The sequence below is a fragment of the Zophobas morio genome, unplaced genomic scaffold (assembly GCF_036711695.1).
Source record: "Zophobas morio isolate AGI-343-1 ecotype UQ-CSIRO unplaced genomic scaffold, CSIRO_AGI_Zmor_V1 ptg000007l, whole genome shotgun sequence".
Classification (NCBI taxonomy): Eukaryota; Metazoa; Arthropoda; class Insecta; order Coleoptera; family Tenebrionidae; genus Zophobas; species Zophobas morio.
In genome coordinates this window covers 5,477,487-5,490,675 of record NW_026972112.1, presented here as the reverse complement: position 1 = coordinate 5,490,675, position 13,189 = coordinate 5,477,487, and the positions used below count along the sequence as shown (strand labels likewise).

The following is a 13,189-nucleotide window of genomic DNA, read 5'->3' as shown; positions in this document are numbered from 1 at the left end:
CGGAAGAAATCTATCATCTCAGGGAATCTAGACGAATCTAGACAAACTTGAAGGAATCTGAGAGTGTTTGAGAGATTCTAGAAAAAATTTGAAGAATTTGTAACAGTCTGTAGGGATCTTAAAGCATCTGAAGTGATCTGGAAAAATTTGAAAGGATCTGAAACGATCTGCAAGGAGATGAGCCATTCTGACAAAATCTGAGGGAATTTGACAGAATTTAAAAGAACAGAAAAAGTCTGAAACAAGTGTATTTTCTAGAAATGTTGTACTCTCTCATATGTTTTGTAAAATAAGTTCATTCACAGATATTGTCAAAGCTAGGAATTTGTTGCGAACAACTTGGAATAAATTACGTGATTTTAGACGCAGTGATCATTTTTCAACAAAATTTCTGGAAAACTCTACATTGATATTTTACCGTCTAAAAGTTGTAAAGGAAGTAAAATGAACGATAAACAACAAAAATTAGGGCAAATCTTTTCCGAAATTCTTGATATTATAATCAAACACAATTTAGATTTTCTAGCATTGAAAAATTACACATTTTTGATTCGCTTAACCTTGCAAAAATTGGCATAAAAGTGTGGAAAGAATGAAAAATAAAATCTTCATAAATAAATTGCTGTTCATTAATTGGTGTTTCATAACCTAATTCCAAGTATCAAAGATTCATATGCCAATTTACTAATCGATCCTCCAACAGTTTGAATTTTTTTTTAACTTGTTTTTGGTGGGTCTATGTCACCCCTAGATGTCCATAATAAAATTAAATAAGCATTTATTTCCTCTACATATCCGAATTACAATATGTCAGAACATTTATAAGCAAAATAAAATGGTCTCAACGTCCAATGCCAAGCGACGGCAGAAGCTTCTTGGAATCACCTCCAACCTTTCCGATAGTTTGTCCAAGTTTCTGAGTTCCACTTCCCAAAGTCCCCAAAGGAGTGGCATCGAGCACTTGAAACAATTTGCAAGTGTTACTTTGCAATCTTTGAGCTAAACCCAACCACAGCCCCATTTCGCAATACCTAAAATCGCGCGAAACCTTAGGTTTGGGACTGACTTCAATAAAATTGTTATCCTTGATGGAAAAAGGCTTCACATCTTGGTTGCCTAAACGAACTTTACCAAAACGGGCAAAATCTGTCACCATCTGTGTGAAAAATTCACGAACTCTGTCGTCGTCTGGATTTCCAGAATCTGACTGTATGGAACGGCCTTCCATGTCTTGTGACTCAAAAAGGTAAGCTAGTTCGTCACCGTGAGACACAGTCCCGTCTGAGGCATCACCTGGAAGACAATTACATATAGTAGGAACAATTTTAAGTGAGTAATGTTACTTTGACTGGTATTCCCAATAAGTGGTAAACCTTTCAAAAAATTGGACCCTTTTCCCAGCTTCCCGGCGTGCTCGAACCTGTAGAGGAACGAAGGTGCGTCTTGTTTGGACCAAGCGTCTGCTGTTAACAACGCAGGAACATTGAATAAAGCATCACTCGTAGCTTCGGATATCTTCCCCAACCCTTGAACGAGGTTATCCTTTTGGTAGCTCAAGTAATTTTTGAACTGGTTGGTATCCAAAAGCCCTAACAAGTTTCCAGCACTCGTGTTCTTGTTGAACTCTATTCCTAGCGCACTCTGCAAATTCTTCACAACCACTTTGTCCAAAAAGTCGGGAATCTTTTTCAAGTTCTTGATAATTTCGTCTTTGAACTGGTTCTGGCAGGCCCTCTTCGTTTCATCTTTGGTTATCCCCGTCAACAACGGTATCTTCGAGTGGGAGGAATCTGGATCGTTGAGTGGTTCCTTTTCGGAGACGGGGGGCAACGAACGACCGTCTCTTCTACCTTCGAAAACAGGAGCGGACCCTAGTTTTCCAGCTAACCCAGAAAGGAAGCCTTGTTTCGTCATGCGTTCGGTTTCAATAGAAGAATCTACTTTGATTATTGAAGCCGGTGATAGATTTTGTAGGCATCGGACCATGGTGAGTTCGGACCCAGTGGGACAACCGTTGGCGTCTGCCACTTCCACCGCTGTGCTTTTTGGGGCGTCGTCGACAGCAAAACGGGACAGTGATGATCCTGACATTGCTACAATTCCGCTGGTTAGGCCTTTGGCTACGTTGGACAGGGCTACCATGATGGCGCTACTGGCCCCCGACCCGTGTCCCATAACTACGATTCTGTGGGGGTTGCCCCCGAAAAAGCCGATGTAGTTGCGGGTCCATTGGACCGCTAGTACCATGTCCCAAAGCGCGGCGTTACCAGGAAGGGTTTTGGTACCGGTGCTGAGGAAACCTAGTGAGCCTAGGCGGTACTGGATTGTGACTACCACGACTTGTTTTCCGACGAGGTGGCGAACCTTATTGATGATTGGGAAAGTGTGGTAATATTAGAAAAATTGAAATCGTGGTAACTTACTCCATATTGCGAGGCGGAACCGTAACGAAAACCTCCACCGTGTATCCAGACAATGACAGGAAGACCTAATATATCAAAAGTGAGTATAAACTGACAACATATAGTGTCTTTAACATGTTTATTCAAGTTTTTTGCAAACTGGAATTTGATTAAATTTATTATTTAGCGTTTAACTGGTTAAATTTTGCAGTTTGACTACCAAAAAATTTTTGAAAACCTTGTTAGTTTTTTTGACTTTGTCTAAGGTGTTTAAACTCCACACAAGTTTAAACAAGCATTTTATTTTGGTTATTTAATAAATCCAATAAATAGAAGCGAAAACCAAATTTTGTTAAATACATTTTTTATTAAGAGTTTTGAGACTTTTGAGCTTCTACTCACACTCACAATTCAATTTATTACATGATATGATGGTAAAACGCCAACCAAAATTTGGTTACTCATTCCCACCGCCAATGGAATGACGTCATCTCCAAAATTTACAATGTTTTCTTTTTTAATCTATATAATTGAAGAATTTAAATATGAAAGCTCGGAAAATTGCAAATAGGAAAACTGAAGAACCAAAAAATGTTTTTAATAGATAATAAAAGAGTGTATTGTTTATTGATATAAAATATGTGCAGAATTCATGACCAGCTACTAGCTAGATAATATTTTTATCTTGTGGAAACAACTGCTGTAATTCTAGTATTAAAAATTAGATAAGGTTATGCAAGAAATGTTATGACTGACGTGAATATAAGGAAAAGTATTCTTATTCCCAAGCTGATAAGAGCGTGCGAAAGCTGTGTGGGAGTAGAGCGGATGTGGTAGAAGTTGTCGTCAAGTGGATTTGGTATTTTTAACACAGATTTTGGGGCACTTATAAGACTGTTGAAAAATAGAAAGGAAGCTAACAAATATGCCAGTGTTAACCGAATGCCGTTATATCAAATTTGGACATCCAGTTCAAAAAAATTATTTACTTTGAATTCTAGGTGTACCGGTTTCGATTTATCGCCTTCTTCGGTCTCTCATTTAAAAACTCCACCATAACTTACATTTGGCCCTTTTTTCTTAAATGTGTGTAGTCTTCTTTTCACAACAAGAAATGGTACATTTTTGTAGAAACGTATCCATTTTGCAATTAGGCTCCGCCCCTCAGTGTGACAATGAATGAAAAATTCATGACAATTGAGCTTGGGATGGATATGGGTGGGGCTTAATTTTTGGCTTGTTTTTTAATTAATTACATAGTATTCTTTAAACAACACGACACTCAAAAACATGTTTTATTTCTTGTAGAGAAATAAGGATTTTGCAATTAAGCTCCGCCCCTCGGTCTGACAACGAATAAAAAATTCATCAGGATTTAATTTTCTTTGTATAACACGATTACTTAAGAACATATTTCACATGATAATTTTTCGTAGAAAAATACGGATTTTACAATTAAGCTCTGCCCCTCAACTTACAACGAATAAAAAAATAAAATATCAGAATTGAGATAGGGCGGGTGGGCGGGGCTTATATTTTGCCTTTATTTTCTTAAAATACATAGCCATCTTTTCACAAGAAGAAACTTTATGGATTTTGCAATTATTTGCCTAATTGCAAAATCGATATTACCTTATACAAATTTTCCATTTTAAACATGTTTTAAGTTTCTTGTAGTGAAAAAAAGTCTACGTATATTAAGAAAAAAAGGCAAAATGTAGCCCCGCCCACCCGCCCTGTCTCAATTGTGATGATTTTTTTTATTCTTAGAAACTTAAAACACGTACATTTTTGTAAGGAAATATGAATTTTGACTCCGCCTCAAAGTCTACCAACGAATGAAAACTTTACTACTATTTAAATCAGGGCAGGTATGGGTGGGGCTTAATCTTTGGCTTTAATTTTTTCTTAATATACTTACTTGAATAACACGATATTCAAAAACATGTCTTACTTAGTAGAATTGCTTGTAGAGAAATAATAAGGATTTTGTAATAAATTTCACTCCTTTGGCTCTTGACGTTAAAAAAATCATCACAATTGAGATAGGGCGGGTGGGCGGAGCTTACATTGTGCTCTTTTTTGTAATATGTGTAGTCATCTTTTCAGAACAAGAAATTTAAAACCTGTTTAAGATGGTAAATTCTGTAAACAAATATGGGTCTTGCAATTAAGCCCCACCCCTCGATCTAAGAACGAATGAAAAATCACAATTGAGAATTGAGATCGGGGTGGGTATGGGTTGGGTCTAACCTTTGGCCTTATTTTTTTCTTAATATACGTAGTATTCTTTGAACAACACGATACTCAAAAACATTTTTTTTAATTTCTCATAGAGAAATAAGGATTTTGCAGTTAAGGTCCACCCCCTTAGTCACGACGAATAAAAATATCATCACAATTGAGATAGGGCGGGTGGGCGGGGCTACTTTTTTCCTTTTTTTCTTAATATTTGTAGACTTATTTCGACAACAAGGAACTTAAACATGTTTAAAATGGTAAATTTGTATAGAGAAATACCAATTTTGTAATTACGCTCCGCCCCTCGGTCTGGCAACGAATGAAAAATTCATCAAGATTGAGATCAAGACGGATGAGTGGGGCTGCTCATTTGGTTTTCTTTTTTAATTCAAACATTTAGTTTTCTTTGTATAACACGATTACTTAAAAACATATTTCACATGGTCATTTTTCGTAGAAAAATACGGATTTTACAATTAAGCTCCGCCCCTCAACTTACAACGAATAAAAAAAATCATCAGAATTGAGATAGGGAGGGTGGGCGGGGCTTACATTTTGCCTTTATTTTCTTAATATACATAGCCATCTTTTCACAACAAGAACTTTATGGATTTTGCATTTATTTGCCTAATTGCAAAATCGATATTACCTTATACAAATTTTCCATTTTAAACATGTTTTAAGTTTCTTGTAGTGAAAAAAAGTCTACACATATTAAGAAAAAAAAAGGAAAAATGTAGCCCCGCCCACCCGCCCTATCTCAATTGTGATGATTTTTTGTATTCACCGTGAATCAAGGGAACGGAGCTTAACTGCAAAACTGGTATTTCTTTACATGAAATTAAAAACATGTTTTTGAGTATTGTGTTGTTCAAAGAATACTACGTATATTAAGAAAAAAAGGCAAAATATAAACCCCGCCCACTCACCCCATCTCAATTGTGATGATTTTTTTATTCTTAGAAACTTAAAACACGTAAATTTTTGTAAGGAAATATGGATTTTGCAATTAGACTCCTCCTCTAGGTCTGCCAACGAATGAAAACTTTATTACTATTTATATTACTATTTATATCAGGTATTTTTTCTTAATATACTTAGTATTCTTTGAATAACATGTCTTACTTAGTAGAGTTGCTTGTAGACAAATAATAGGATTTCGTAATTAAATTTCTCTCCTTTGGCTCTCGACGATAAAAAAAAACATCACAATTGAGATAGAGCGGGTGGGCGGGGCTTATATTTTGCTCTTTCTCGTAATACACGTAGTCGTCTTTTCAGAACAAGAAATTTAAAATCTGTTTAAGATGGTAAATTATTGTAAATTAATATGGGTCTTGCAATTAAGCCCCGCCCCTCGATCTGACAACGAATGAAAAAATCACAATTAGGAATTGAGATCGGAGTTGGGTCTAATCTTCGACTTTATTTTTTTCTTAATATACATCCTTAGTTTTCTTTGAACAACACGATGCTCAAAAACATGTTTTTATTTTTTACAGAGGAATAAGGATTTGCAATTAAGCTCCACCCTCTGGGCTCACGACGAATAAAAAAAATATCACAATTGAGATAGGGCGGGTGGGCGGCGCTACATTTTTCCTTTTTTTCTTAATATGTGTAGACTTATTTCGACAACAAGGAACTTAAAACATGTCTAAAATGGTAAATTTGTACATATAGAGAAATACCAATTTTGTAATTACGCTCCGCCCCTCGGTCTGGCAACGAATGAAAAATTCATCAGGATTGAGATCGAGACGGATGAGTGGGGCTGGTCTTTTGGTTTTCTTTTTTAATTCATACATTTAGTTTTCTTTGCATAACACGATTACTTAAAAACATATTTCACATGGTCATTTTTCGTAGAAAAATACGGATTTTACAATTAAGCTCAGCCCCTCACTTTACAAACGAATAAAAAAAATCATCAGAATTGAGATAGGGCGGGTGGGCGGGGCTTATATTTTGCCTTTATTTTCTTAATATACATAACGATCTTTTCACAACAAGAAACTTTAAACATGGTTAAAATGGTACATTTTTGCAAAGAAATATGGATTTTGCAATTATGGGGCGGAACTTAATTGCAAAATAGATATTTCCTTATACAATTTTCCATTTTAAACATGATTTTAAGTTTCTTGTTGTCAAAAAAAGTCTACACATATTAAGAAAAAAAGGAAAAATGTAGCCCCGCCCACCCGCCCTATCTCAATTGTGATGATTTTTTGTATTCACCGTGAATCAAGGGAACGGAGCTTCACTGCAAAATTCTTATTTCTTTACATGAAATTAAAAACATGTTCTCGAGTATTGTGTTATTCAAAGAATAAAAGCAAAATATAAAACCCCGCCCACCAACCCCATCTCAATTGTGATGATTTTTTAATTCTTAGAAACTTAAAACACGTTAAAAATGGTAAATCTTTGTAAGGAAATATGGATTTTGACCCCGCCTCTAGGTCTACCAACAAATGAAAACTTTGGCTTTAATTTTTTCTTAACATACATAGTATTCTTTGAATAACACGATACTCAAAAACATGTCTTACTTAGCAATTGCTTGTAGAAAAATAATAAGGATTTTCTAGTTAAATTCCACTCCTTTGACTCTCGACGATAAAAAAATCATCACAGTTGAGATAGAGCGGGTGGGCGGGACTTACATTTTGTTCTTTTTCGTAATATATGTAGTCGTCTTTTCAGAATAAGAAATTTAAAATCTGTTTAAGATGGTAAATTCTTGTAAACAAAAATGGATCTTGCAATTAAGCCCCGCCCCTCGATCTGACAACGAATGAAAAAATCACAATTAGGAATTGAGATCGGGGTTGGGTCTAATCTTCGGCTTTATTTTTTTCTTAATATCCACAGTATTCTTTGAACAATACGATACCCAAAAACATGTTTTTAATTTTTCATAGAGGAATAAGGATTTTGCAGTTAAGCTCCACCCCCTGGGCTCACGACGAATAAAAAAAATTATCACAATTGAGACAGGGCAGGTGGGCGGGGCTCCATTTTTCCTTTTTTTTCTTAATATGTGTAGACTTATTTCGACAACAAGAAACTTAAAACATGTCTAAAATGGTAAATTTTTGAAGTAATCAACTTAAATCCTCCACTTTTCTTCGACAAGCCCTTTAAATACGGCAAAAGTTGAACATCAAAGTTACTATTGATCAGAGTCCAGTCTCCATCTTTAAAAATGGTGTCGCTGAGAATTTATGATTTATAAATATAAAAAAATAACACAAAATTCAGAAATAAAAAAAATATTGTTAATTTGACATAATTAACTCCATATGCAACCAACTATACTCTCAACACCTATTCATAAATTTTAATTTCTCAGTATTTTTACAACTTCCAGTGTTATTTTATAATTATGAGCTTTCTTATTTATAAAAACACACACACGTTGGAATTATGATCAAAATTTATCGTATTTATACCTTCGGTTCCTGTGGGAAGAGTTGGAGTGAAGATATTCAGAAACAGGCAGTCTTCCTTTCCCAGTACAGTATCCTTACCAGGAACAGGCTGAACACAAGGAGGGGGGAAGTGTGTTGCATTTTCAAAACCTTCTAAAAAATACTGTCGTGGCCTCTGAAAAAAAAAAAAATCACAAGATAAGCAAAAACACCATCCCTCAGTTATTTACCAGGAATCTCTCCTTCCCCACAGGCGAGTGACCATATCTAACCCCACGGAAAACATAATGAGGCCGATCTCTCACCCCCAAAACCCTCGCACTTTTACCATTAAACCTTGTAAAAACCACAGGATCGTCTTCAGGAGGGGCTATCGCAGGGTCCCCGCCAACAATTCTCCTCACTCTGGCCCCACGATCATCACCCTTCACTGTAATTAAAATCCCCAACAAAACCAGCCCCCATAAAACCATCTTTAATTCGCGCTTTCACACAATAAAAAAATTGATAACTGGAAGCAACAGGAAGAGCCAAATTATCTCACGCCTTATCAAGTGCCTACAACTATTTCCCCAAATAATCAACCAGGAAATATGTAACATACAAATTTATTTATACATTTTTTAAATTATACAGTATTCTTTTGGGTGAGAGTGTTGTCTGAGTAAGTTTCAAGGACGTCTGCTAAATGCTCGTTATCTCTTGGTTTCTTGAATGTTTTCTTGCGGTTAGTGTTTTTGTTCCTCTTTGGAGCGATTGGCTTCTTGGGGCCGTGGTCTTGCATCGACCGGATTCCTTGCTTCTCTAGATATTCGTCGATTTTAGCGTCATCCATGGCGTCCACGGCAACGGAACGCCACAACTTCTGAAATTCTTCATCTATAGGTAACGTGGCAGTTCTGTCATTGTAAAATAATACTTTTTTCTTATCTATAGGTCTAATTATAAAAATTATTTCATTTTGATTTTGCAGCACCTAAAACAAGCAATAAGATGAGGATTTCACAATTCTTTAATAAAATCACCTTTAACGCTTTCTCTGCATGTGGTAACGATTCTATGACGTCATCCAACAGCACACCACCTAAACCTTTCAAGTCCTGTTGTTTCAACAATTTTAGTAAACTTTTTCGATCTTTCAGTTTAAAAGGGGCTTTGAATAAGAATTTCCCGTCTGGAGAGACTTCGATTTTTGGGTTATCAATTAATGATTCTGTTTGCAGCCACTTTGAAAAAAAACAGGATCAAATCATGTCAAAATTGCTTTTACAAACTTACTTGCTTAACTTTGTTTCCTACATCTAGTTGATTTGTTTCATCTAAAATTTCCTCTAGTGTTAGTGGATATGTTTCTCCTTCTTGATGCCTCTTTCGCATATGTTTTACAATTTTGGCCAGGACCCCAAAGCGATACTGAGAACTTCCCGTGGCTGTCTTATATCTATAACATTTGGAACATGAACGAAATGGATACTTTTGAAGTTCGAATACTTACGTGTTGATATCCAATTTTGGGGCACTACTACTGGAAGATTTGAACCTCTTACTACTATTACTATCATCTCGTGCTGGTTCTGGTCGTGATTCAGTCTTTTTTCGTTCTACCCTATACGAAAAACAGGAGACTAAAATTGGGACACCCAAGTTAACATATTTTACTTACGTAGGTGTTGTAAGTGCACGTTTTTTAAATAATTCTCGTTCTTTGAGTAAGGCGGGATCCATTTTACTTTATTTGCTTACGTAAATAATAAATAATAACTTTGTTTATATTACTTTTAATATTCATCAACATACCAAACACAACATTGTTACCTGAAACCTGTCATCACCTGTCATTACTGCTGCCAACCACACAACGGTAATAAAACTGTGACAAACTTGTAATGTCATATGCTTCGTGGGCGTGCGTAATCAGTGTTGCCAGTGGCGGCACAGTTCGTAACAAAAAGGGTTCCTTTTTCGAGGAAATGCCATTATCACGTGCGTATCCGAATTTTTGAGTCGACGTGATATTTAAAGGCAATGGGGATAAAGAAAAGTTTAAACACTTTATAATGTACCAAATTTCATAGTGTTTATGTCTAACTTGTCATTTTTTACTTCTGCTTTTTTCCCATTCGTCAGTTCAAATAACTGAAAATATTCACGAAAATACTGTGAAATTGTTTCAGTGTACAGGAAGAAAGTCATTGTGTTGTTTAAATTATTAACTTTTATTTCTCATTTGTAGGCAAGTTATAGTATACGGGATTATTTATTAGAAGGTTCAAAGATAGGGACAGGAATTTCCTGTTATACAGCCAGTACATAAAATAAGTTACTTCGGTTTTACATTTGGTAAAATAAACGGTAAATAGTAATAAATTTGTTGATTTTCCAACTTTTTTTTATTGGAGGTTGAATGTTTTTCTTAAAATTGTAAGTTTTCAGTTTTATCTATCCACAATTTCTATATCTTTAAGTGGGATTTATAAACGTGCTGTTGACGTTGCTTTTAGAGCTGAAAATTGTCATTGGGGTTGTAGAAGAAAAGTGGAGGATTTAAGTTGATTACCACAAAAATTTACCATTTCAGACATGTTCTAAGTTTTTTGTTGTCGAAATGAGTATACACATATTAAGAAAAAAAGGCAAAATGTAAGCCCCGCCCACCCACCCTATCACAATTGCGATGATTTTTTTTATTAGTCGTGAGCAAAGAAGGCGGAGCTTCATTCGTTGGCAGACCTAGGGGCGGAACCGAATTGCAAAATCCATAGTTCTTTACAAAAATTTACCATGTTAAACATGTTTCAAGTTTCTAAGATAAAAAAAATCATTACAATTGAGATGGGGTGGGTGGGCGGGGTTTATTTTTCCCTTTTTTTCTTAATATACATGGTATTCTTTGAACAACACGATACTGAAAAACATGTTTCTAATTTCTTGTGAAGAAATAAGTACTTTACAGTTAAGCTCTACCCCCATGGTTTACGGCGAATAAAAAAAAATCATCACAATTGAGATAGGGCGGGTGGGCGGGCTTACGTTTTGCTTTTTTGTTTTAATATGTGTAGACTTCTTTCACAGCATGAAAGTTAAAACATGTTTAAAATAGAAAATTTGTATAAGGAAATATCGACTTTGCAATTAGGCTCCGCCCCATAAATGCAAAATCCATATATACTTGCAAAAATGTACCATTTTAACCATGTTCTCAGTTTCTTGTTGTGACAGGATGGCTATGTGCATTATGAAAAAAAAGAAGCAAAATATAAGTACCGCCCACCCGCCCCGTTTCAATTCTGATGATTTTTTTTATTCGTCGTAAGTCGAGGGGCGGAGCTTAACTGTAAAATCCTTATTTTTCTACGAGAAATTACTATGTGAAGTATGTTCTTAAATAATCCTGTTATACAAAAACAACTAAATGTATTAACTAAAAAAGAAAACCAAAAGAGAAGCCCCACTCATCCGTCTCGATCTCAATCGCTATGAATTTTTCATTCGGTGTCAGACCAAGGGGCGGAGCGTAATTCCGAAATCGATATTTCCCTATACAAATTTACCATTTTAAACATGTTTTACGTTTCTTGTTGTGAAAAGATGACTACACATATTAAGAAAACAAGGAAAAATGTAAGCCCCGCCCACCCGCTCTATCTCAATTGTGATGATGATGAGCCAAAGGGGCGGAGCTTAATTGCAAAATCCTTTCTATTTCTCTACAACAAATATCGAGTATCGTGTTGTTCAAAGAATACTATGTATATTAAGAAAAAAAACAAGCCAAAAATTAAGCCCCACCCATATCCATCCCAAGCTCAATTGTGATGAATTTTTCATTGGTTGTCAGACTGAGGGGCGGAGCCTAATTGCAAAATCGATACTTTCCTACAAAAATTTATCATTTTAAACATGTTTTACCTTTCTTGTAGTGAAGGCTACACATATAAAGAAAAAAGGACAGGGGAACCATTTTCTTTTTGAGGCATATTTAAATTTTGAAAATGACAATTCAAACAGAGTTTTTTCGAAAACGTTTCATAATTTTGGTTCAGAACCATTAACAAGTTATATTTTTAGAATCACCTCATGTATTTCCAGAAATATTTGAACATTTTTGGGCAACTCCTGAAAAATTTCAATTTTTCAAAACTCCCCGCATGCTACTCTTCGAAAATTACTCAAAGACATTTTTTTGTCCATTTCGACTTGTAAAAGTTGGTTTTGGATTCATTTTTCGAAAATTTTAACAATTTTTTCAGACAATTTTCGAGATATTTTAAAATTTCCATTATCACGCCAAATTTTTTGAAAATTTTTGAGCGGGTTCACGTTGCATTTACCCTCTGAAGGTCACATTTATCTTTTTTTGAGTGTTTGAAACCGTCAAATGAACATCTTTCTTTAATAATGTTGCCTTTTTTCTACCAGGCATGATTTGAAAATTTGACAGTTTAAAAAATTGACAACGTGCCAAATGTTTTCATCATACAATATCACAGGCATCCAACATTATCCTAAATTTGACAGGGTTATTGTAAAATGAACTAAGTTTATGTTTTTCCACTCAAGTTGTCCAAATGTATTTCCCACAAATTTTTGAGAATTTTTAGACAACTTTCCAAAATTCTGACTTATTATTCGTATGATTTTTTGATCGTTTTTCGAGCACCCTTCTGGATGTCGATTTGTAGAAGTTACTTTAGCCGGCTTCATTTTTTTGAAAATTCTGACAATTTTTCCAGAATCGATAAAATGTAAAATCATAATTTTGAGATACTTGTTTTTTTTTTTAGGATTTCCAGAATGTTGAGGATTTCTAGGCAACTTTTCAAAAATTTCATTTTTTCAATACATTTTACCCGTTTTTTAGCTTCCAAATTACTGAAAATCATTTTCTTGTGGATTTCGAGTTGTATAATGGCTTCATTTCTTTCAAATTCCGACAATTTTTCCCGAATCGATAGAATGAAAACAGACAAATTTCCGGAGTATTTTAAAAGTTTCTTTTCTAAACAGAAGTTTTATTTCTGAAACATATCAAACTTTCTTTCCTAAATTTCGAAAACTGACACAAAGTTTTCTAAAATGCCCCTTATATTTCGACAGGACTTCCATTAA

General features: G+C 35.0%; 2 protein-coding genes across 2 annotated transcripts; both read right to left on the bottom strand.

The window, feature by feature from the left end:
• Positions 1 to 761: 761 nt before the first annotated feature.
• Positions 762 to 8,605, bottom strand: LOC135124345 (carboxylesterase 1D). The gene is made up of 5 exons (XM_064049347.1): positions 8,311 to 8,605; positions 8,102 to 8,255; positions 2,424 to 2,488; positions 1,344 to 2,364; positions 762 to 1,293 (listed from the first exon to the last, which is right to left on the bottom strand). Exons 1-5 carry the CDS (start codon positions 8,551 to 8,553, stop codon positions 842 to 844), a joined length of 1,935 nt encoding a protein of 644 aa, XP_063905417.1. The 5' UTR covers positions 8,554 to 8,605; the 3' UTR covers positions 762 to 841.
• Positions 8,606 to 8,672: 67 nt separating this feature from the next.
• On the bottom strand, positions 8,673 to 9,934 carry LOC135124346 (general transcription factor IIE subunit 2). The gene is made up of 6 exons (XM_064049348.1): positions 9,878 to 9,934; positions 9,744 to 9,818; positions 9,576 to 9,686; positions 9,359 to 9,521; positions 9,106 to 9,306; positions 8,673 to 9,056 (listed from the first exon to the last, which is right to left on the bottom strand). Exons 2-6 carry the CDS (start codon positions 9,803 to 9,805, stop codon positions 8,709 to 8,711), a joined length of 885 nt encoding a protein of 294 aa, XP_063905418.1. The 5' UTR covers positions 9,806 to 9,818; positions 9,878 to 9,934; the 3' UTR covers positions 8,673 to 8,708.
• Positions 9,935 to 13,189: the final 3,255 nt, after the last annotated feature.